Source organism: Cornus florida, unplaced genomic scaffold, assembly GCF_030987335.1.
Source record: "Cornus florida cultivar Cherokee Brave unplaced genomic scaffold, ASM3098733v1 CherokeeBrave_3.0.0_Hap2_Chr11, whole genome shotgun sequence".
Lineage (NCBI taxonomy): Eukaryota > Viridiplantae > Streptophyta > Magnoliopsida > Cornales > Cornaceae > Cornus > Cornus florida.
The window spans coordinates 13,999,252-14,026,613 of NW_026775581.1; the positions used below are offsets into that span (position 1 = coordinate 13,999,252).

Genomic DNA, 27,362 nt, shown 5'->3' on the forward strand with positions numbered 1-27,362 from the left:
CCTGAGGAAGTAAAGGATGTCATTTAAAGGCTTACTATTAATGCTGCGAAAGATCCTATTGTTTGGAAGCACTGTAAATTCTTTTTGAAAGCAGCCTGGAATATCTGCAGGTATACAGGTCAAGTTTTGAAATGGAGTTGATTACTTTAAAGATATTGTAGACCTAAAATTGCTGTGGTGGTATGTATCATTCTGCACAATAGAAATTTGTATTTGGTGAATCTGCAGAAGTGTGGGATTGTTTTAACAGTTATTTGTCACAATTGTTGGAAAAATGCAAATACAAACGATCATTTATTCTGCACATGTTCTTATGCTCAGTCCATTTGGTAGGAATTGTTCTGCTTGCTGCAAATGGAACTGCCAGTTTGGAATTCTCAGATGCAAGTTGTGGATTGGTTTTGTTTGCAAACTTCCAGTAAATCTTCTAAGATTAAGATTCTGAGTGCTATTTTTGAAACCACTATATGGAAGATTTGGACTGTTAGGAATGCTATTCTTCATGATGGATTTAAAGATCAAGCTTCTTATGTTGCCAAGACTATTGTATAGGAGGCTTTGTCTTTCAGCTTAGTCAAGAAGATTTAATACTTACGTTTTAAGTGTCTTAATGTTATTATATTCAGTTTTTTATCCTAGTATATACTGGAAACAGGCTTATTCTAGCCTTTGAGTTGTAAAAGGAGGTATGCCTCCTTATGCGCTTGTACTGTCTATATTCTGCTTATAAAATCACCCCATTCAAGAAAAAAAAGTATTATTTTAATGAATACGATATAGATATATATATACACATTATTATATATATAACTACTAATCCCCATGGGTCACTATCCAACCCATTTAGGATTTTATTCAAATCGTCCAAGATCCATCTAGTTGGTCCATGGGATACAATCCAAATCCATAAACTTTTAAAATAAAATAAAAATAAAATAAACAAATCATTTAACAAACACAATTAAACATTTAAAAATAATTTAATTACATAAACATATCACATGAAATCAAATAAAATACACATACACAAGTAACCACATAAATAATTTAACCAACTCAAATAAAATAAAAATAAATAATCAATTAATGACAGAATAGGGCAAAGGCCCATATACCCTTTTGCTTTTAAAGACAATGGGCCAAAAAAAAAAAAAAGGTCATGGTTTTTAGACTTTTGTTGTCCTCATGTCACAGAATTTATTGCCCTCAATAATAGTTGCAACTTGGACCAAAAATTCAACACTTCAATGATCAGCAGTCCCACTTATTAAGTAAAGGGAAAATAATAAATTTAGTCTATTTTTCATATTCTTTCTTTTTTTTCCTTAAACTAAATAACTTAAATGTTTTTTTATATTAAATTATCACAAATTGAACCAAGAATAAGAATAATAATTTATATTAAAAATGGAGTGCATTTACAAAAAATTAAAATGTAGACTTATATTGTAGCATGTATGTGCGCCAAGTGTTATTGATCAGGCCGACGATGGACTTGACTTCATATTTGGCAGAAATATTTTGTATACATACCACATTAAACCTAAGCTAGCGCTAATGAGTAGTGGGTTCATGAGTTTCGTGACGAGGGTATCCAATTTATCTTTACTTGGATTGTAATTCTGCAATATATATCAAGGTTTGAGAGTTTATATAAAAGTTGTGTGTTATTCTCCTTTTTCAAATTAAGTACCTCCTACACTACTCAATCCTTCGAGGAGGCTGGGGGTTTTCGGATTGTAATTCTGCAATACATTAAGGTTTGAGAGTTTATATAAAAGTTGTGTATTATTCTTCTTGTTCAAATTAAGTGCCTCCTATGCTCCTCAATCCGAGGAGGCTGGGGTCTTCATTGAGATTCCGTTGATAGTGAGAAAATTTACAGCGTGGGGGATCCCCACAGAAAACAGGCCCCAAAGCCTACAAAAAACACAGTGTAGGGCTGGCAGCCAAGAACTATACAAAAGACTGAAACAGTTGTACTGGTAACCACAAACAAGAGAAACAAACAACCAATTAACAGAATAGACTGAAGGACACACCCCACAGAACACTATCTTCCACAAGCAACAACAAAAACAAGCCAAAGCTAGCTGTGGATGAATTGGCATGTACCAATTCAGGTTGACTCTCAATCTGTGGATGAATTGGCATGTAACAATATTTAGGGAGATCCAATTCTCCAACTAAGCTTCTTATATACTAGATCAATCAATTGGCATTAGCTCTGATGGTACGGTCTCTCGTCTCAAAAGGATAGGTTGAGTGTTCGAGTCCAACAATAATTGTGTGTGCTTACGTGTTTACTGAACTATCCGTGAATTTGATAGAGCTTAGCCTACTTACATATTCCTCAAACAGTGCTGTGTGTCATTTTTGAAAGGAAAAAAAAAAACTCACAAATAATTTTGTTTCCAATACCAATTAGAGTTGACTTACCAAAAAAAAAAAAAAAACTAAAAGCTGAACCACAAGTACTGAACAACACGAGGTAAAAATTTATAGACAGCCCATAGGTCACTATCTTAATTCCTAGATTTAGAGGATCAGAAAGGCTATGAATAGTATCATTCTTGCTTCATATATGTCATAACCATGGACAAGTTGTTTTATTTATATTTTTGAAGTCCAAGATTAAATAAGTTTACAAGCCATGCCAAACAAAATCAGGAGCACAATGGTCCCAGAGTTCAATCAAGCTAGGGGTGTTTAGACTAAAATCATCACTAGAAAACCACAAAGAACTCTCGTTATAACCTGCATTATTAATCTTTGGCTCTTCTAATTCAAAGAACCTAACCGCGCTCTCACTGCCTTTTTCAGTAATGACATTTTGGTCTTGATCAGCTCTGCCATTATCGTCATCACAACGTGACTTAGAATTTGTCATGTTCATTGGAATAGTACTATACTCATTCCCTACTTTTGAGGCTGCTCGCGAAGAAGCTCCAACCTTGGTTTTCGTCTTCTTCACCCCAAGCTTCTTGCTCAAATGAGTGTTCCACTGGTTCACTTGATTATCAGTTCGTCCAGGCACACGTCCGGCAATTAAAGACCACCTTCATATTTAAGACGAGGATATTTGCCAATTTTAGTTGTTTGAATAAAACTAACATGCACTATGTCAGAGCAATAGGACTAATGGTGCAGCAAATGCTTATACTAATTAAAACCTTAAAGTAGAGGGTCACAAAATCTTACAATAATTAATCTCCAAAAAATAAAAAATCTTACAATAATTGCCAATACAATCTCTACAGGTCCACTTTAGAGAAGATTCAAGTTTTATATTATATATGCATTAATGTATTGATCTCCTTGAGCAAATCCAATTTGCTCACCATCCCTGTGAACACATTATCATGACTTTACAGCTGTATAATGTGAATTAGTAAAAAAATTATGTTTTCAGAAAATTAAAAACTGTAGATAAACTTGTTTTGTTGCAATTTTCTAAAAGTTCTGATAAAAAATTTGTTAGACAATTTATGTTTTTTTTCTTGAGAACTGTTTTAAGAAACAAAACTCAACCAAACAAACCCCCAAAATTTCAGAATTTTAACTATGAATTTAAAATCCAAACATTAAAATTCATTAAAAAAGAAAAAAAGAACTATGAAAATGATTGAGAAATATAGATCATATATATTGGTTAAGAACAATATGTATAAATGAAAAAGAAGATATATATATATATATATATATATATATATAAACAACCTGTTTCCTAGGAGATTATGAAGCCGAATGATGAGGTCATTTTCTTCCTCCGAAAATTGCTCACGCTTTACACAAGGACTTAGATAATTCATCCACCTTAACCTGCAACTCTTCCCACCCCTCTTCAAACCTATACATACATACATATATATATATATATATATATATATATATATATATATATATATATATATGAAAAGTTACACAAAATTAAACAAAAAATTAGCAACATCCACACACACACACACATATAATCCCAGTTGCATGCAATATAATACAAACTTTTTATAGATAAAAAGTCCAAATAAACTAACCTGTCATTTTGGCAACAGAATTCCACTTTCCTTTTCCATGCACTCTTACGTACTCCTTGAGAATTCTATCTTCTTCTGACCACAGCCCTTTTTTGTATCCATGACCTCCTTCCATGTGCTTGGAGCTCAGATGTTGGAGAGCAGAGAGAGAGAGTTGGGTTGGAGGTCAGATGTTTGGTTCCTGTATAGCCTTCTGTATATATATTTGTGAAAGTATAGTTGATGAAGATTCTATGTCAGTGTATAATAAAGTGTGTGGCTTGGATTTCAACATCTATATATGCTCCTAGAAGTCGGTACCTTGGGATTGTATTATTGTTAACTTTTGTTTTATATTTTTTTTCCCCAATCAGAAAAATTGAGATGTGTCATTCATGTCATGTGACATGAATTGTTTTAGGACTATTATATGGCAAAGCTGTCCGACTGCCAACAAATAATGTTGTTTGCTACTCTAAAGCTCACGTTTCATTAAGGTGTAGGCCCTATCACCGCCCCATCAGGCTACATAGCTACCATTCTCCAAAAAAATTTAAATGACACAGTGATTATATGATCAGATGAATCACATATGGTTATGATTTGTCGTTGCGGTATCATTTGCGATCAGTGTATCGTCTTTTATCGCAGTGTAACGAATTCGAAAAAATATCAGTCTAAACTAGTCGAACTCATCGATTTATGAAGGTGTGTAATAATATTAAACCCTTGAAAAAGAGTTATGAACCAACCGTTACAATGAACTATGTATATAGTCTCACAAATAAATATATCAGATATATTTTGTAATTAGTCAAGACTGTATAAGTATCTCATAATGTAATAATTTCCCAATATTCCCTCTCCCTTCTCTGTATTTGCACTTTATATATATAGATATGTATGTTTGTATTTTTGGAGGTACAATCAAACAAGAGTAGTGAGCCCAAAGAGCTTGACCACATACTCGGAACTCAGAAGGCTTATCTGCTAGCAGTGTGGAAAAGTCACATGAAAGAGAAAATTATTCTTTTGTTCTCCAACCATTCGAAGTCTGAAACTGATCTATATATATCTCATGCACGTGAGCTTGAGCTCAATCCATCACTAGTCTTCAAACAATAACGTGAGCTTGAGCTCAATCCATCACAAGTAACTACCATATATGGTTTCGAAATTCATATTTTTTTTAGAAAAAAATTGTCCAACTGAAATATCTTATAGTAATCAGATGAAAAGAAAACACATTATAGAAAATTTGTAGTGACAGTGAGGTAAATGATTCATAAAATCTAGCTGGTTTGAAATGTAGAGATTTAACAGTGGTGGTGAGCACTTTGGAAGCATTGATGTGCTACTAAAGTGAAGTGGAATATATGCTAAACATTACAGCAATCATAAAAAATCAATTCAATTAAAAACAGATCCAATGTCGGGAAACAGAATATACAGCATATTATTCAGAATGGATAATTATATATACCTCCCTTGTAAATTGCTAGAGACCTCCTATATAATTTAAAAAATAATACTAACCTTCTCAGTCAGGTTGATTTTGACCTGAACTTGTTAAATGATTATTATACCATTATAATTTTATTAGTTCAATGTATGAACAAAAAAATATCATTTTCAAACTTTCTAAGGACATTATTGAGTTGTAATTAAGTAAATTTTAAGCATGACATAGTACACAAGAGTATCAAATTTTATTACAGAAGGTCAGTTTTACTTAAGCCTAAACGAGAAAGAAGTTCAATGTTATATTTGAAACTAGATGGGAGGTCCCCCCTCCCTAACCCCAATGGGTTGGCTTAAGTGAGTAAGTCATTTGGTTGTGATGCCTCACGAAGCATCAAGTGTGAGGTTCGGTTCCTTTTGAATGCAAACAATTCTTTGAAAGGGGTGTGTGAGTGTCATCAACTATGAAAATGTTTTTTTGAAAGATCCTTCTTAGTTAGACAATTTACAAAAAATGCAAGTGTAATTATCTCAATTCAGAATTATCTAACGGATTAAGTGCAAAAAATACCCTCACTATATACAAGATGTGCAAGAAACAACTCTATTAAGAAAAAAGTACATATAACTTTATGTATTATTCATCTTTAGAGCAAATTGCCCCTAATCATCAACTTTGACCCAATATTTTTATAAAAATTCCAAAATACCCTTAAGCAACAATTTTATTTTATTTTTTTCTCTCCATCCTTTCTCTCTCTTCAAAACCGTCTCTCTCCACTCAAAAAAGGACAACTTGGCCAGGGTGAAGCTTGCAGTTGGAGTTCAGAACTCAACCATCATTAGACTAGCCGGAATCACGACACCAGTTCGCCATCATCGGATTAGCCGCAATTTGCGGCTGGAATATGCCGAGTTTTCATTTGGAAAAGAGTTACCAAACTCATCATCATGTACCGCAGCTTCACCGTCGATAACTTCAATCCATACTTGCCCGCCGTTCGTCGTCGTTTCTGTCCTCGCATATTCGCCAGAGTTCATCCTAGCCGTCATTCCCTGCCGTCGCTTTGAGCTCGCTGTTCTCCAAGCTCGCCAGTAAGAACATCCCATATTCGCACTAGTAAGCTCAATTGCCGGAATTGTTTGTGCGCTCGCCGAAGTGAGCTTGCTAAACTTGGATACTTCTCGTCACTTGAAGGTTTTGCACTCACCGGAGATTCAATGGAACTCTCTGTTTCTTTAGAGCTTCACTATCACCGAACAGTAACTTACCGGAGCAGTACCGTAATTTTTTGAAATGGTGCTCGCCGGTGTAAGCTAGTTTTGCCGAAGCTAGGAGCTTATGTAAATGGGTCTCTGATGCTTTCTTCAGTGCCGTTGGTTTTTCTTCGCCGTTTGGATCATCTATGTGGACATGGGTGTCGCCAGAACTTGGAATGCTGAGGCAAGCGTGTGAGCTTGTAGTTGCCGAAGCTTCAAGCTTGGAGGTGTTGGGAAACGTGCAAGTTTTAAAAACTTTTCGAGGGATTTAAATTCATAAATCTTGATTCATCACATAGAGACAAGTTTTATGCAAAAATAAAACATGATGTATCATTCAATTAAAAGATTGAATACTTACATCAAGGTTTGAGTAAACCTTAGATCTCTCCTCTAAAGTGAATGTTTTCACTTATTGTAGATCCCTTTTGCTAGACACCTTTTCCATGGATCTCCATCTTCTTGGTGATGGTCTTGCCTTTAGGAATCACTCATAAGCCTCCATGAATGACCTTGGAAAACTAGGCTTGTGGGAGCCTCCATTAGATGAGAACACTAACCCTAATTTTCTAGAGAGAGAAAATTTATTCCTCTTTCCTTCTTCCAAAAATCACACACCAAAATATACATAGACCATGTATATTTATAGGCAACATAAAAATAAAGAAAAGGAAACAACAAATCATTCTCAATCTCTAATTCATATGTCTCAAATCTAATATGATTCCAATATCAAGTTGGGCTATGAGTGAGAATCCATTGGGCCTATTATTTTATTGGCTACAATGAATTAATAATTGGCCCGGTCCATGGACCCAATTTAATTAATTCATAAATTAATTTTTACTCCACTAAAAGAAATTAATTGAACTCCAATTACATAATAAATAACCACTAAGTCAATATTGCACTTTGACCCCTCTATTCTTAATTAGTTATTGGATATATAAAGCCATCAATCCGACTACTTAATTAATATATTTATTTTGGTACCATTGATTATTTCTGGCTCGATCACAATAAAACATTTGTTTGACAAAAATAATAATTTAAATAAATAAATATATAATAAATCATTTTGTCTAAAAACACACGAAGGCCTTCGAATTTACTTTGTGATCAACCATAATCAATACAAAATAAATACAAGTAACAATGATGCAAATATTGAAAATATAACCCTCTAACTATTAATTACATAACTACTCAAAGTGTCGGTCTAAGGATCTCGAAAAATCCGCCGAACAAATCAAAGTAATTATTAATTAATAAAAGAGTCTATAATTTTCTCATGCTTAAGAGTCAAATGCCATGACGGTGATAGGGAGCAATTGCATACGACGGCTCTCGCAATATATCTCAACCTAGCGCGGATCCAGTTCAAATCTTAATTAATTATGAGTCCATCCATAATTACCGACTATGAACCATTTATGATTATTATTTATATATCATGCATTGATTGCCATCACATACATATATATAAATATTTCTTGTAATCAAATAGACACTATCAATTCTATAATGAATCGAAATATAATACATTGAATTCACCAATTGTATAAAACATAAATATTTCAGAAACGTCAGGAACATATGTTACTTTAATCCAAATAGGAATTTGCTATGCCAAGGCATATAAATCCCAACAGCTCCCACTTGCCCTCATAGCCAATTCAAATTGCACCTAACTCTAATGTTATCCAGATGATGATCAAAATTATTGATCAATGACACCTTTGATAATGAATCAACAAAGTTGTGTTCCAATGCAATGTTCTAGCTACAAGTACATTTTCTTGCCGGACAATATCATGTAGAACATGATACTTCCTCTCAGTGTATCTTGTTCCTTTATAGAACCTTGGGTCATTGGTTTAGACTACTTCTACACTATTGTCGCAACATAGCTCAATAGGTAGGCTAGTATACTCCACAACCTCCAAATCAGTGAGATCAAACCAATAGGCTTCCTTTGCCGCCTTTAAGGCTGCAATATATTCCACCTGCAGGTTTGAGTCAGCAGTTGAAATCTGCTTAACAATCTACCAACTGATTTCCCTTCCATTAAGTGAACATACATTAAGTCATGAACCTCATAGTATCTACTTCTGATTAAAAATCAGAACTAACATACCTGACTAGGACCATATCATCACATCCATAAATGAGTATGATATCCTTGGTCCTCCTTAGATAATTTATGATATTTTTCACAACAGACCAGTTATCAAGTTCAGGATTGGATTGATATCTTTTGACTATCCCTACTATGTAGCGGATGTCCTATTTGGTATAGACCATCGCATATATGAGACTTCAATATGCCGAAGCATATAGTTCCAGTCTCATTTACTCAATCTCCTCTGCTAGTCTTGGAAAACTACTTACTAGAGAGAGCAATCCATATCAATAAAACAAGAACTCATTCTTTGAGTTATGCATACCAAACCTGGTCAAAACTTTATTAATGTAGGATTATTAAGATAAGCCTATTTTCCTTTTAACCTGATCTTGCAAAAGCTTGATCCTAGGAATATAGCTTTTATCTTGAAGATCCTTCATTTAAAAGTAATTGAACAACTACCTTTTTATTAATGACAAAACTTCCACATCATCCTAAATGAGTAGGATGTCATCAATATATATAGAATCAGAAAAATAATGACATTCCCTTGTACACTCATGATTTATTCACTAAGAAATCTTCTGGTGTCTTTTTGTAGATTAACTTGCCTTTCATAGGTATCACCCTACTAGAAAGTTCTACAAGATCCCAGAACTTATTAGAATACATAGATTCCAATTCTAATTTCATAGTAACTCGCCAAAACGATCTGCATCCATATCGGTTCACGCTTCCGTGTAGCTTACTAGGTCCAACTCATGTTTAACAGGGATGTCCATAACGGTCTCACCTAAAAACATGATTCTGTCGGATTGGATGATAATCCTCCCACTACATCAATGTACCGATGCAAGAATCTGTGTACTAGATGATGCTAACGCATCAATAGGGAATTCTTATATTATTCTTAATCTCTATTATAATAAGTGTGTTCATATGTGGTACATCTGGTACTCATACCATATTTTCTAACACTATGCTACTAGGTATGTGATTCATAATATGATTCTCCTATACATAAACAGTGAGTGTAAAAAATTAACTTTTATCATTGAGATCATAAAAATAATCCGTCCTAGTGACATTTTAGAGTACCTATCAAATCTATCATGCATATGATCTGTTTCCAACTTACTTGTCCATATCAAGAGCACATGTGTAAGACTACCCCATATGTGCATGTGATTCAAACTAAGATTTAGTCAAAAACACAGCTCAACGGTATCCTTGAGACAGACTAAGATGGAATGCAGTTCATAATGCGCATCGATGTCATTAACGCTAAACTCTTAAATGAAAGAGATAATGTGGCATAACTGATCATAGATCTAACCATGTTAAGTGGAATTCTGTTATTCCTATTTGACACCTAAATTAATTTAGCGTCAATTGCGAAAAATTGGTACACAACACCCTCATTGACCATATAGTCTTTGCACTATCCCAAGAAATACTCATATACTCGATCAGATCGAAGTGTCTTGATAAGTTTACCTAATCTGTGCTCCACATCAGTCTTGACCCTCTCGGAATATACCAAAAGTATAAGACTTGTGTCGCAACAGGTAAATTTATCCAAAACGTGAGTAATCTTGATTGGATGTTCATAAGACCACACGTGTCCGTGTGTACCGACTCCAATTGTTCTTTATGTCTATTTTATTTGGCTGATTAAGCCCTTAGAGTTATCTATCCTTCAAAACAGGATTCACAAGTTTGGTTTAGGCTCCTCTGCCTCACTAGGTAATAAACCTTCTTTGACCAATCTTTGAATCTCATTTTGATTGATTACAACCCAAAAATAGACACCAAAAAATACAATGAGTCAGGAATAACAAATTTTCTCTTAACATTCAATCTAGAGATGCAACATTAGTTTCTACATCCTGCAAATCTTAAGAGTTTGTGATTATAGTATATTAACCATCTTTCAATGCACCAGAAGCAATCGCATATCTATTCAATTTTATAAAACCAGTTTTACAAAATAACGATCTAGTTTTTATAAACCACAAGTGAAACAAAAATTAGATAGCGTCTAACCTCTGTGCATAAAGATAATTCTCTAATACTAATATACTCATACTCTCTAATTTCAGATGTAATACTCCCACTAACTTAGCTACAACTTTGACATCAGGTCAAGTACAAATATATTCCATATCATCGAGGCTTCTGGATTCCTGAAATCCTTGCAATGAATTGCAAACATGTTTAGTGGCTCCAGAATCTATTCATCAGAAATTAATAGATACAATCACATAACCTGGCTCAATGATTGAATATATATTTTCCTATGCCACGTCATTGTTTAGACAGTTCGTCCTTTAGTGTCTTCGTTAGCAGCAAAAGAAACAATTTAATTTGCCCTCAACATACACTACCTTATTCCCTTTAACCTTTTGGATACCCATGTTATGTGTTAGCCTAGTCCTATTATCATCCTTCTTCTTTACTTTGCCCTTCCACTTGGGCCTAGAAGAAAATGGTATAGACTAGGTTAGATTAATAGGATCGTCTATACTTTTGATTATTCCTATATCTATTACCAATTCTATAAGAATATCAGCGAGTGAGAACTCAAACTGATTTCTTATTTAGTTCACTCTCGAAAAACCGAACCACTTTGGTAACAAGGCGATAATCATGCCAACTTGAAACTTACCACCCAAGTCAGCCGTATGAATCTCCAGCTAATTTTTAAATAATAAACAATCATTTTCCAAAATTCCATTTCATACTGGAGTTCCTTAGGCTATCTTGATGCTATTCAAGTCTGACATACTCTCCATCTAATCTCACCAAAATATCTTATTGACATTTAACATGATGCTTCAAGAAAATAAAATAATGTAAATGTTAGCTTTGGAGCGTATTCGAGGTAAACTCTAGAATATTACACCAAGTCATCTCATTTGCCCTATTTCACTTATGCAAAGCATTAATGTTCTCTTGGGTATCTTAAAGTAAATGGGTTAGGTTTAGGAGTAATAAATACATTTGTACCCTTACGTTGTGAATAAAATATCTAAGTTCCTTTCCCAGTCAATATTAATAAGGTCCAGTTACATTGAATATGTAAGCAAGCAGATAAACTGAATTAGACATAATTAATCTGAATATAAATGCATTCATACAATATGCAAGGTGAATTATTAATACTGTCATGCATATTTAAAATTAAAATGAGTTTGTTAACCACATAATATAATAAATCTCAATTGAACAAGAGATCATTATCATTATTGGTGAACAATCATTTTTAATTAATGCGGGTCCCTAAACTCTATAGCATAATAAATCAACCAATCAATATGTCAATAACTTATCCTGTTGGAGGAGTTCATTATTACTATTGTTGAGATTCATCTACTATTAGGTGAGCACTTCCATTAAAATAGTATGTGGGTCCTTTAACCACTGCATGAAAAATCGGATAACCAATACGCCAATAACTTATTCGGTTGGCGAAGTTCATTATTGCTATTGGGAGGCAAATCCCATCATTTCCATATCTCTTAAGACAATGCCTTGCCTATCTATATGGAATGATTCCCGATTTGGTTTAGCCTTTCTAAAATCACCTAGTGTAGACCACTCCGTTGGGGAGCTAACACTATTGATTTTAGATTGAGTGTATAACGTTATTAAAGTTCTAATGAAAAATAAAATATTAAATATCTTGTCATTATAATCTAGACTCTTTAAATCATGCGTAGGGCCTTATTTTAAAGATCTAATTACAATGAACATTTAATATTTTTATTTTCATGAGACAACCATTCTTGTAATATTAAGACTCTTCAAATCATGCGTGGGGCCTTATTTTTGAAGATCTAATTACAATGGTTTTAATAACGAATGCCATGGGGTAATGTATAAAAATCTCCGTTCCCGCTCAATTTTTAATCATTCATAATTAGGGTTTTCAATTTATTCAAATACATGATATGATGCATGCTAAACGTCTTGATTTTAATCCAATTAAATTTAGAAAATATTTGGACTTTAAATAATTCACTAATATTTAATTTGAAGCACACTTTAAAAATAATTTACAAAAATAAATTTACGTATCCCAATAAGTGCCCTCAAATTTATTAGTAATCAAATCCAATTAATTTTTATAATTTAATTAATATAAATCAAGTCATTTAATTAAATATCATGAATCCAATGCATGAATAATAATTAATCAACAATTATCTAACCCATGCATCACATAAATAATCAAACTACAGACAGAAGCAATTTAAATCGCCAATGGATTCAACTTTTAACATTTAAAAACTATTCTTGCTGTGCGGGCGTCCTTCAACAGTGTATAAACATCCATAGGAAGCTTGTACGCGTTAGGAGAAGTAAAATACTGCTTGAAACGAACCCTGAGGACCCCACACGCGCCTGGAGCAAGCAGAAGGACAACACACGAGCCCCCACGCGTTCCCACGCGCCTGGGACGCATGGGACGTGCCCCCACGCGCCAGGGGTGCGTGGGACGCGCCTCCACGCGCCTGCACGCGCGTGGAGGAGTATGGCTTTGGCTGGCGCGTGCATCTCACGCGCCAGCATGTTCTTTAAGTCCTTTCTCCTGGCGCGTGCTCCTCACGCGCCAAGCTCACCATCCCAGTGCCACATGTGATTTTAGCCTCCTCCGACGCCTCTTCTCGCCGCCGGCGAAGCTCCGGTCACCGGAAAAACGCCGAAAATTCCAGAAAAATTAGAAAAATTCCCAGAAAATTAAATTAAGCCTCAAAAAAATTCCAGAAAAATTCCAAAAAATTCAGAAAAATTTCAGAAAATTACTGAAGCATAATTTAACCCTTTTGGACCTTCTTAAAGCTTTATAGCATCCTTTGACGAATATTACATGGTTTTAAAAATATTTACAACTTGAAATACAATGGAAAAAATAAATTACATCATTGAACTTTCAAACGGCTAAATCAAAGCCTTAATTACATTCATCCAAAGATAAATTATATTCAATGAACCTATAAGCTTCATCCATGGCCCAAACATTCATTAACATTCATCCAATCACAAATATACATACATCCCGATCATATAAAAATATATACATATGCATATAAAAATTTGGATCCATGAATGATGATTTTCATAAAATCATGATCTCTAGTAATAAATCAAACCATGCTCTGATACCACTGTTGGGAAACGTGCAAGTTTTAAAAACTTTTCGAGAGATTTAAATTCATAAATCTTGATTCATCACATAGAGACAAGTTTTATGCAAAAATAAAACATGATGTATCATTCAATTAAAAGATTGATTACTTATATCAAGGTTTGAGTAAACCTTAGATCTCTCCTCTAAAGTGAATGCTCTCACTTATTATAGATCCCTTTTGCTAGACACCTTTTCCATGGATCTCCATCTTCTTGGTGATGGTCTTGCCTTTAGGAATCACTCATAAGCCTCCATGAATGACCTTGGAAAACTAGGCTTGTGGGAGCCTCCATTAGATGAGAACATTTATTCCTTTTTCCTTCTTCCAAAAATCACACACCAAAATATACATAGACCATGTATATTGATAGGCAACATAAAAATAAAGAAAAGGAAACAACAAATCCTTTTCAATCTCTAATTCATATGTCTCAAATCTAATATGATTCCAATATCAAGTTGGGCTATTAGTGAGAATCCATTGGGCCTATTATTTTATTGGCTACAATGAATTAATAATTGGCCCGGTCCATGGACCCAATTCAATTAATTCATAAATTAATTTCTACTCCACTAAAAGAAATTAATTGAACTCCAATTAAATAATAAATAACCTCTAAGTCAATATTGCACTTTGACCCCTCTATTCTTAATTAGTTATCGGATATATAAAGCCATCAATCCGACTACTTAATTAATATATTTATTTTGGTACCATTGATTATTTCTGGTACGATCACAATAAAACATTTGTTTGACAAAAATAATAATTTAAATAAATAAATATATAATAAATCATTTTATCTAAAAACACACGAAGGCCTTCGAATTTACTTTGTGATCAACCATAATCAATACAAAATAAATACAAGTAACAATGATGCAAATATTGAAAATATAACCCTCTAACTGTTAATTACATAACTACTCAAAGTGTCGGTCTAATGATCTCGAAAAATCCGCCGAACAAATCAAAGTAATTATTAATTAATAAAAGGGTCTATAATTTTCTCATGCTTAAGAGTCAAATGCCATGATGGTGATAGGGAGTAATTGCATACGACGGCTCTCGCAATATATCTCAACCTAACGCGGATCCAGTTCAAATCTTAATTAATTATGAGTCCATCCATAATTACCGACTATGAACCATTTATGATTACTATTTATATATCATACATTGATTGCCATCACATACATATATATAAATATTTCTTCTAATCAAATGGACACTATCAATTCTATAATGAATCGAAATATAATACATTGAATTCACCAATTGTATAAAACATAAATATTTCAGAAACGTTAGGAACATATGTTACTTTAATCCAAACAGGAATTTGTTATGCCAGGGCATATAAATCCCAACAGCTCCCACTTGCCCTCATAGCCAATTGAAATTGCACCTAACTCCAATGTTATCCAGATGATGATCAAAATTATTGATCAATGACACCTTTGATAATGGATCAACAAAGTTGTGTTCCAATGCAATGTTCTAGCTACAAGTACATTTTCTTGCCGGACAATATCATGTAGAACATGATACTTCCTCTCAGTGTATCTTGTTCCTTTATAGAACCTTGGGTCATTGGTTTGGACTACTTCTATACTATTGTCGCAACATAGCTCAATAGGCAGGCTAGTTTACTCCACAACCTCCAAATCAGTGAGATCAAACCAATAGGCTTCCTTTGCCGCCTTTAAGGCTGCAAGATATTCCACCTGCAGGTTTGAGTCAGCAGTTGAAATCAGTTTAACAATCTACCAACTGATTTCCCTTCCATTAAGTGAACATACACTAAGTCATGAACCTGATAGTATCTACTTCTGATTGAAAATTAGAACTAGCATACCTGACTAGGACCATATCATCACATCCATAAATAAGTATGATATCCTTGGCCCTCCTTAGATACTTAATGATATTTTTCACAACAGACCAGTTATCAAGTCCAGGATTGGATTGATATCTTTTGACTATCCCTACTATGTAGCGGATGTCCTATTTGGTATAGACCATCGCATATATGAGACTTCCATAAGCCAAAGCATATAGTTGCAGTCTCATTTACTCAATCTCCTCTGCTAGTCTTGGAAAACTACTTACTAGAGAGAGCAATCCATATCAATAAAGCAAGAACTCATTCTTTGAGTTATGCATACCAAACCTGGTCAAAACTTTATTAATGTAGGATTATTAAGATAAGCCTATTTTCCTTTTAACCTGATCTTGCAAAAGCTTGATCCTAGGAATATAGCTTATATCTTGAAGATCCTTCATTTAAAAGTAATTGAACAACTACCTTTTTATTGATGACAAAACTTCCACATCATCCTAAATGAGTAGGATGTCATCAATATATATAGAATCAGAAAAATAATGACATTCCCTTGTACACTCATGATTTATTCACTAAGAAATCTTCTGGTGTCTTTTTATAGATTAACTTGCCTTCTATAGGTATCACCATACTAGAAAGTTCTACAAGATCCCAGAATTTATTAGAATACATAGATTCCAACTCTGATTTCATAGTAACTCGCTAAAACGATCTGTATCCATATCGGTTCACGCTTCTGTGTTGCTTACTAGGTCCAACTCATGTTTAACAGGGATGTCCATAACGGTTTCACCTAAAAATATGATTCTGTCGGATTGGATGATAATCCTCCCACTACATCAATGTACCGATGCAGGAATCTATGTACTAGATGATGCTAACGCATCAATAGGGAATTCATATATTATTCTCAATCTCTATTATAATAAGTGTGTTCATATGTGGTACATCTGGTACTCATACCATATTCTCTAACACTATGCTACTAGGTATGTGATTCATAATATGATTCTCCTATACATAAACAGTGAGTGTAAAAAATTAACTTTTATCATTGAGATCATAAAATAATCCGTCCTAGTGACATTTTAGAGTAGCTATCAAATCTATCATGCATATGATCTGTTTCCAACTTACTTGTCCATATCAAGCGCACATGTGTAAGACTACCCCATATGTGCATGTGATTCAAACTAAGATTTAGTCAAAAACACAGCTCAACGGTATCCTAGAGACAGACTAAGATGGAATGCAGTTCATAATGCGCATCGATGTCATTAACGCTAAACTCTTAAATGAAAGAGATAATGTGGCATAACTAATTATAGATCTAACCATGTTAAGTGGAATTCTGTTATTCCTATTTTACACCTAAATTAATTTAGCGTCAATTGCAAAAAACTGGTACACAACACCCTCATTGACCATATAGTCTTTGCACTATCCAAAGAAATACTCATATACTCGATCAGATCGAAGTGTCTTGATAAGTTTACCTAATCTGTGCTCGACATCAGTCTTGAACCTCTCGGAATATACCAAAAGTATAAGACTTATGTTGCAACAGGTAAATTTATCCAAAATGTGAGTAATCTTGATTGGATGTTCATAAGACCACAAGTGTCCGTCTGTACCGACTCTAATTGTTCTTTAGGTCTATTTCATTTGGCTGATTAAGCCCTTAGAGTTATCTATCCTTCAAAACAGGATTCACAAGTTTGGTTTAGGCTCCTCTGCCTCACTAGGTAATAAACCTTCTTTGACCAATCTTTGAATCTCATTTTGATTGATTACAACCCAAAAATAGACACCAAAAAATACAATGAGTCAGGAATAACAAATTTTCTCTTAACATTCAATCTAGAGATACAACATTAGTTTCTACATCCTGCAAATCTTAAGAGTTTGTGATTATAGTATATTAACCATCTTTCAATGCACCAGAAGCAATCGCATATCTATTCAATTTTATAAAACCAGTTTTACAAAATCACGATCTAGTTTTTATAAACCACAAGTGAAACAAAAATTAGATAGCGTCTAACCTCTATGCATAAAGATAATTCTCTAATACTAATATCCTCATACTCTCTAATTTCAGATGTAATACTCCCACTGACTTAGCTACAACCTTGACATCAGGTCAAGTACAACTATATTCCATATCATCGAGGCTTCCGGATTCCTGAAATCCTTGCAATGAATTGCAAACATGTTTAGTGGCTCCAGAATCTATTCATCAGAAATTAATAGATACAACCACATAACATGGCTCAATGATTAAATATATATTTTCCTATGCCACATCATTGTTTAGACAGTTCGTCCTTTAGTGTCTTCGTTAGCAGCAAAAGAAACAATTTAATTTGCCCTCAACATACACTACCTTATTCCCTTTAACCTTTTGGATACCCATGTTTTGTGCTAGCCTAGTCCTATTATCATCCTTCTTCTTTACTTTGCCCTTCCACTTGGGCCTAGAAGAAAATGGTATAGACTAGGTTAGATTAATAGGATCGCCTATACTTTTGATTATTCCTATATCTGTTACCAATTCTATAAGAATATCAGCGAGTGAGAATTCAAACTGATTTCTTATTTAGTTCACTCTGGTAAAACCGAACCGCTTTGGTAATAAGGCAATAATCATGTCAACTTGAAACTTACCACCCAAGTCAGCCCTATTAATCTCCAGCTAATTTTTAAATAATAAACAATCATTTTCCAAAATTCAATTTCATACTGGAGTTCCTTAGGCTATCTTGATGCTATTCAAGTCTGACATAGTACTTTGACATACTCTCTATCTAATCTCACCAAAACATCTTAATGACATTTAACATGATGCTTCAAGAAAATAAAATAATGTAAATGTTAGCTTTGGAGCGTATTCGAGGTAAACTCTAGAATATTACACCAAGTCATCTCATTTGCCCTATTTCACTTATTCAAAGCATTAATGTTCTCTTGGGTATCTTAAAGTAAATGGGTTAGGTTTAGGAGTAATAAATACATTTGTACCCTTACGTTGTGAATAAAATATCTAAGTTCCTTTCCCAGTCAATATTAATAAGGTCCAGTTACATTGAATATGTAAGCAAGCAGATAAACTGAATTAGACATAATTAATCTGAATATAAATGCATTCATATAATATGCAAGGTGAATTATTAATACTGTCATGCATATTTAAAATTAAAATGAGTTTGTTAACCACATAATATAATAAATCTCAATTGAACAAGAGATCATTATCATTATTGGTGAACAATCCTTTTTAATTAATGCGGGTCCCTAAACTCTGTAGCATAATAAATCAACCAATCAATATGTCAATAACTTATCCTGTTGGAGGAGTTCATTATTGCTATTGTTGAGATTCATCTACTATTAGGTGAGGACTTACATTAAAATAGTATGTGGGTCCCATAACCACTGCATGAAAAATCGGATAACCAATACGCCAATAACTTATTCGGTTGGCGAAGTTCATTATTGCTATTGGCGGGCAAATCCCATCATTTCCATATCTCTTAAGACAATGCCTTGCCTATCTATATGGAATGATTCCCGATTTAGTTTCGCCTTTCTAAAATCACCTAGTGTAGACCACTCCATTAGGGAGCTAACACTATTGATTTTAGATTGAGTGTATAACGTTATTAAAGTTCTAATGAAAAATAAAATATTAAATATCTTGTCATTATAATCTAGACTCTTTAAATCATGCGCAGGACCTTATTTTTAAAGATCTAATTACAATGAACATTTAATATTTTTATTTTCATGAGACTACCATTCTTGTAATATTAAGACTCTTCAAATTATGCGTGGGGCCTTATTTTTGAATATCTAATTACAATGGTTTTAATAACAAAGGCCATGGGGTAATGTATAAAAATTTTCGCTCCCGCTCAATTTTTAATCATTCATAATTAGGGTTTTCAATTTATTCAAATACATGATATGATGCATGCTAAACGTCTTGATTTTAATCCAATTAAATTTAGAAAATATTTGGACTTTAAATGATTCACTAATATTTATTTGAAGCACACTTTAAAAATAATTTACAAAAATAAATTTACGTTTCCTAATAAGTGCCCTCAAATTTATTAGTAATCAAATCCAATTAATTTTCATAATTTAATTAATATAAATCAAGTCATTTAATTAAATATCATGGATCTAATGCATGAATAATAATTAATCTACAATTATCTATCCCATGCATCACATAAATAATCAAACTACAGACAGAAGCAATTTAAATGGCCAATGGATTCAGCTTTTAACATTTAAAAACTATTCTTGCTGTGCAGGCGTCCTTCAACAGTGTATAAACATCCATAGGAAGCTTGTACGCGTTAGGAGAAGTAAAATACTGCTTGAAACGAACCCTGAGGACCCCACACGCGCTCACACGCGCCTGGAGCAAGCAGAAGGACAACACACGAGCCCCCACCAGCTCCCACGCGCCTGGGATGCATGGGACGCGCCCCCACGCGCCAGGGGCGCGTGGGACGCGCCTCCACGCGCCTGCACGCGCGTGGAGGAGTGTAGCTTTGGCTGGCGCGTACATCTCACGCGCCAGCATGTTCTTTAAGTCCTTTCACCATCCCTGCGCCACATGTGATACTAGCCTCCTTCGACGCCTCTTCTCGCCGCCGGCGAAGCTCCGGTCACCGGAAAAACGCCGAAAAATTCCAGAAAAATCAGAAAAATTCCCTAAAAATTAAATTAAGCCTCAAAAAAATTTCAGAAAAATTCCAAATATTTTGAAAAAATTTCAGAAAATTACTGAAGCATAATTTAACCCTTTTGGACCTTCTTGAAGCTTCATAGCATCCTTTGACGAATATTACATGGTTTTAAAAATATTTACAACTTGAAATACAATGGAAAAAATAAATTACATCATTGAACTTTCAAACGGCTAAATCAAAGCCTTAATTACATTCATCCAAAGATAAATTATATTCAATGAACCTATAAGCTTCATCCATGGCCCAAACAGTCATCAACATTCATCCAATCACAAATATACATACATCCCGATCATATAAAAATATATACATATGCATATAAAAATTTGGATCCATGAATGATGATTTTCATAAAATCATGATCTCTAGTAATGAATCAAACCATGCTCTGATACCACTGTTGGGAAACGTGCAAGTTTTAAAAAAAATTCGAGGGATATAAATTCATAAATCTTGATTCATCATATAGAGACAAGTTTTATACAAAAATAAAACATGATGTATCATTCAATTAAAAGATTGAATACTTACATCAAGGTTTGAGTAAACCTTAGATCTCTCCTCTAAAGTGAATGCTCTCACTTATTGTAGATCCATTTTGCTAGACACCTTTTCCATGGATTTCCATCTTCTTGGTTATGGTCTTGCCTTTAGGAATCACTCATAAGCCTCCATGAATGACCTTGGAAAACTAGGATTGTGGGAGCCTCCATTAGATGAGAACATTTATTCCTTTTTCCTTCTTCCAAAAATCACACACCAAAATATACATAGACCATGTATATTTATTGGCAACATAAAAATAAAGAAAAGGAAACAACAAATCCTTCTCAATCTCTAATTCATATGTCTCAAATCTAATATGATTCCAATATCAAGTTGGGCTATGAGTGAGAATCCATTGGGCCTATTATTTTATTGGCTACAATGAATTAATAATTGTCCCGGTCCATGGACCCAATTCAATTAATTTATAAATTAATTTCTACTCCACTGAAAGAAATTAATTGAACTCCAATTAAATAATAAATAACCTCTAAGTCAATATTGCACTTTGACCCCTCTATTCTTAATTAGTTATCGGATATATAAAGCCATCAATCCGACTACTTAATTAATATATTTATTTTGGTACCATTGATTATTTCTGGCTCGATCACAATAAAACATTTGTTTGACAAAAATAATAATTTAAATAAATAAATATATAATAAATCATTTTGTCTAAAAACACACGAAGGCCTTCGAATTTACTTTGTGATCAACCATAATCAATACAAAATAAATACAAATAACAATGATGCAAATATTGAAAATATAACCCTCTCACTATTAATTACATAACTACCCAAAGTGTCGGTCTAAGGATCTCGAAAAATCCGCCGAACAAATCAAAGTAATTATTAATTAATAAAAGAGTCTATAATTTTCTCATGCTTAAGAGTCAAATGCCATGACGGTGATAGGGAGCAATTGCATACGACGGCTCTCGCAATATATCTCAACCTAACGCGGATCCAGTTCAAATCTTAATTAATTATGAGTCCATCCATAATTACCGACTATGAACCATTTATGATTACTATTTATATATCATACATTGATTGCCATCACATACATATATATAAATATTTCTTCTAATCAAATGGACACTATCAATTCTATAATGAATCGAAATATAATACATTGAATTCACCAATTGTATAAAACATAAATATTTCAGAAACGTCAGGAACATATGTTACTTTAATCCAAACAGGAATTTGTTATGCCAGGGCATATAAATCCCAACAGCTCCCACTTGCCCTCATAGCTAATTCAAATTGCACCTAACTCCAATGTTATCCAGATGATGATCAAAATTATTGATCAATGACACCTTTGATAATGGATCAACAAAGTTGTGTTCCAATGCAATGTTCTAGCTACAAGTACATTTTCTTGCCGGACAATATCATGTAGAACATGATACTTCCTCTCAGTGTATCTTGTTCCTTTATAGAACCTTGGGTCATTGGTTTGGACTACTTCTACACTATTGTCGCAACATAGCTCAATAGGCAGGCTAGTATACTCCACAACCTCCAAATCAGTGAGATCAAACCAATAGGCTTCCTTTGCCGCCTTTAAGGCTGCAATATATTCCACCTGCAGGTTTAAGTCAGCAGTTGAAATCTGCTTAACAATCTACCAACTGATTTCCCTTCCATTAAGTAAACTTACACTAAGTCATGAACCTCATAGTATCTACTTTTGATTGAAAATCAGAACTAGCATACCTGACTAGGACCATATCATCACATCCATAAATGAGTATGATATCCTTGGTCCTCCTTAGATACTTAATGATATTTTTCACAACAGACCAGTTATCAAGTCCAGGATTGGATTGACATCTTTTGACTTTCCGTACTATGTAGCGGATGTCCTATTTGGTATAAACCATCACATATATGAGACTTCCATATGCCAAAGCATATAGTTCCAGTCTCATTTACTCAATCTCCTCTGCTAGTCTTGGAAAACTACTTACTAGAGAGAGCAATCCATATCAATAAAGCAAGAACTCATTCTTTGAGTTATGCATACCAAACCTGGTCAAAACTTTTTTAATGTAGGATTATTAAGATAAGCCTATTTTCCTTTTAACTTGATCTTACAAAAGCTTGATCCTAGGAATATAGCTTATATCTTGAAGATCCTTCATTTAAAAGTAATTGAACAACTACCTTTTTATTGATGACAAAACTTCCACATCATCCTAAATGAGTAGGATGTCATCAATATATATAGAATCAGAAAAATAATGACATTCCCTTGTACACTCATGATTTATTCACTAAGAAATCTTTTGGTGTCTTTTTGTAGATTAACTTGCCTTTCATAGGTATCACCCTACTAGAAAGTTGTACAAGATCCCAGAACTTATTAGAATACATAGATTCCAACTCTGATTTCATAGTAACTCGCCAAAATGATCTGCATCCATATCGGTTCACGCTTCCGTGTAGCTTACTAGGTCCAACTCATGTTTAACAGGGATGTCCATAACGGTCTCACCTAAAAACATGATTCTGTCGGATTGGATGATAATCCTCCCACTACATCAATGTACCGATGCAGGAATCTATGTACTAGATGATGCTAACGCATCAATAGGGAATTCATATATTATTCTCAATCTCTATTATAATAAGTGTGTTCATATGTGGTACATCTGGTACTCATACCATATTTTCTAACACTATGCTACTAGGTATGTGATTCATAATATGATTCTCCTATACATAAACAGTGAGTGTAAACAATCAACTTTTATCATTGAGATCATAAAATAATCCGTCCTAGTGACATTTTAGAGTAGCTATCAAATCTATCATGCATATGATCTGTTTCCAACTTACTTGTGCATATCAAGCGCACATGTGCAAGACTACCCCATATGTGCTTGTGATTCAAACTAAGATTTAGTCAAAAACACAGCTCAACGGTATCCTTGAGACAGACTAAGATGGAGTGCAGTTCATAATGCGCATCGATGTCATTAACGCTAAACTCTTAAATGAAAGAGATAATGTGGCATAACTGATCATAGATCTAACCATGTTAAGTGGAATTCTGTTATTCCTATTTGACACCTAAATTAATTTAGCGTCAATTGTGAAAAACTGGTACACAACACCCTCATTGACCATACAGTCTTTGCACTATCCCAAGAAATACTCATATACTCGATCAGATCGAAGTGTCTTGATAAGTTTACCTAATCTGTGCTCCACATCAGTCTTGACCCTCTCGGAATATACCAAAAGTATAAGACTTGTGTCGCAACAGGTAAATTTATCCAAAACGTGAGTAATCTTGATTGGATGTTCATAAGACCACACGTGTCCGTGTGTACCGACTCCAATTGTTCTTTATGTCTATTTCATTTGGCTGATTAAGCCCTTAGAGTTATCTATCCTTCAAAACAGGATTCACAAGTTTGGTTTAGGCTCCTCTGCCTTACTAGGTAATAAACCTTCTTTGACCAATCTTTGAATCTCATTTTGATTGATTACAACCCAAAAATAGACACCAAAAAATACAATGAGTCAGGAATAACAAATTTTCTCTTAACATTCAATCTTGAGATGCAACATTAGTTTCTACATCCTGCAAATCTTAAGAGTTTGTGATTATAGTATATTAACCATCTTTCAATGCACCAGAAGCAATCGCATATCTATTCAATTTTATAAAACCAGTTTTACAAAATAACGATCTAGTTTTTATAAACCACAAGTGAAACAAAAATTAGTTAGCGTCTAACCTTTGTGCATAAAGATAATTCTCTAATACTAATATCCTCATACTCTCTAATTTCAGATGTAATACTCCCACTGACTTAGCTACAACCTTGACATCAGGTCAAGTACAAATATATTCCATATCATCGAGGCTTCTGGATTCCTGAAATCCTTGCAATGAATTGCAAACATGTTTAGTGGCTCCAGAATCTATTCATCAGAAATTAATAGATACAACCACATAACCTGGCTCAATGATTGAATATATATTTTCCTATGCCACGTCATTGTTTAGACAGTTCGTCCTTTAGTGTCTTCGTTAGCAGCAAAAGAAACAATTTAATTTGCCCTCAACATACACTACCTTATTCTCTTTAACCTTTTGGATACCCATGTTTTGTGCTAGCCTAGTCCTATTATCATCCTTCTTCTTTACTTTGCCCTTCCACTTGGGCCTAGAAGAAAATGGTATAGACTAGGTTAGATTAATAGGATCGCCTATACTTTTGATTATTCCTATATCTGTTACCAATTCTATAAGAATATCAGCGAGTGAGAACTCAAACTGATTTCTTATTTAGTTCACTCTGGAAAAACCGAACCACTTTGGTAACAAGGCAATAATCATGCCAACTTGAAACTTACCACCCAAGTCAGCCCTATTAATCTCCAGCTAATTTTTAAATAATAAACAATCATTTTCCAAAATTCCATTTCATACTGGAGTTCCTTAGGCTATCTTGATGCTATTCAAGTCTGACATAGTACTTTGACATACTCTCTATCTAATCTCACCAAAACATCTTATTGACATTTAACATGATGTTTCAAGAAAATAAAATAATGTAAATGTTAGCTTTGGAGCGTATTCGAAGTAAACTCTAGAATATTACACCAAGTCATCTCATTTGCCCTATTTCACTTATGCAAAGCATTAATGTTCTCTTGGGTATCTTAAAGTAAAAGGATTAGGTTTAGGAGTAATAAATACATTTGTACCCTTACGTTGTGAATAAAATTTCTAAGTTCCTTTCCCAGTCAATATTAATAAGGTCCAGTTACATTGAATATGTAAGCAAGCAGATAAACTGAATTAGACATAATTAATCTGAATATAAATGCATTCATACAATATGCAAGGTGAATTATTAATACTGTCATGCATATTTAAAATTAAAATGAGTTTGTTAACCACATAATATAATAAATCGCAATTGAACAAGAGATCATTATCATTATTGGTGAACAATCCTTTTTAATTAATGCGGGTCCCTAAACTCTGTAGCATAATAAATCAACCAATCAATATATCAATAACTTATCCTGTTGGAGGAGTTCATTATTACTATTGTTGAGATTCATCTACTATTAGGTGAGCACTTCCATTAAAATAGTATGTGGGTCCCTTAACCACTGCATGAAAAATCGGATAACCAATACGCCAATAACTTATTCGGTTGGCGAAGTTCATTATTGCTATTGGCTGGCAAATCCCATCATTTTCATATCTCTTAAGACCATGCCTTGCCTTTCTATATGGAATGATTCCCGATTTAGTTTGGCCTTTCTAAAATCACCTAGTGTAGACCACTCCGTTGGGGAGCTAACACTATTGATTTTAGATTGAATGTATAACGTTATTAAAGTTCTAATGAAAAATAAAATATTAAATATCTTGTCATTATAATTTAGACTCTTTAAATCATGTGTAGGGCCTTATTTTTAAAGATCTAATTACAATGAATATTTAATATTTTTATTTTCATGAGACAACTATTCTTGTAATATTAAGACTCTTCAAATCATGCGTGGGGCCTTATTTTTGAAGATCTAATTACAATGGTTTTAATAACGAAGGCCATGGGGTAATGTATAAAAATCCCCGCTCCCGCTCAATTTTTAATCATTCATAATTAGGGTTTTCAATTTATTCAAATACATGATATGATGCATGATAAACGTCTTGATTTTAATCCAATTAAATTTAGAAAATATTTGGACTTTAAATGATTCACTAATATTTAATTTGAAACACACTTTAAAAATAATTTGCAAAAATAAATTTACGTTTCCCAATAAGTGCCCTCAAATTTATTAGTAATCAAATCCAATTAATTTTCATAATTTAATTAATATAAATCAAGTCATTTAATTAAATATCATGGATCCAATGCATGAATAATAATTAATCAACAATTATCTATCCCATGCATCACATAAATAATCAAACTACAGACAGAAGAAATTTAAATGGCCAATGGATTCAGCTTTTAACATTTAAAAACTATTCTTGATGTGCGGGCGTCCTTCAACAGTGTATAAACATCCATAGGAAGCTTGTACGCGTTAGGAGAAGTAAAATACTGCTTGAAACGAACCCTGAGGACCCCACACGCGCTCACACGCG

General features: G+C 33.6%; 1 protein-coding gene across 1 annotated transcript; it reads right to left on the reverse strand.

Annotated features, from left to right (window-relative positions):
* Positions 1 to 2,537: 2,537 nt before the first annotated feature.
* LOC132285928 (transcription factor WER-like) lies at positions 2,538 to 4,371 on the reverse strand. The gene is made up of 3 exons (XM_059788164.1): positions 4,035 to 4,371; positions 3,721 to 3,850; positions 2,538 to 3,059 (listed from the first exon to the last, which is right to left on the reverse strand). The coding sequence occupies exons 1-3, from the start codon at positions 4,147 to 4,149 to the stop codon at positions 2,645 to 2,647; spliced, it is 660 nt and encodes a 219-aa protein (XP_059644147.1). The 5' UTR covers positions 4,150 to 4,371; the 3' UTR covers positions 2,538 to 2,644.
* Positions 4,372 to 27,362: the final 22,991 nt, after the last annotated feature.

Excerpts from the sequence above, each read along its gene's own strand:
- LOC132285928 (XM_059788164.1), bottom strand. The coding sequence starts at position 4,149 with ATGGAAGGAGGTCATGGATACAAAAAAGGGCTGTGGTCAGAAGAAGAT. Across the intron at positions 3,851-4,034 it reads TTCTGTTGCCAAAATGACAG|GTTTGAAGAGGGGTGGGAAG; the intron begins GTTAGTTTATTT and ends ATGTATGTATAG. Across the intron at positions 3,060-3,720 it reads CATAATCTCCTAGGAAACAG|GTGGTCTTTAATTGCCGGAC; the intron begins GTTGTTTATATA and ends TTAAATATGAAG.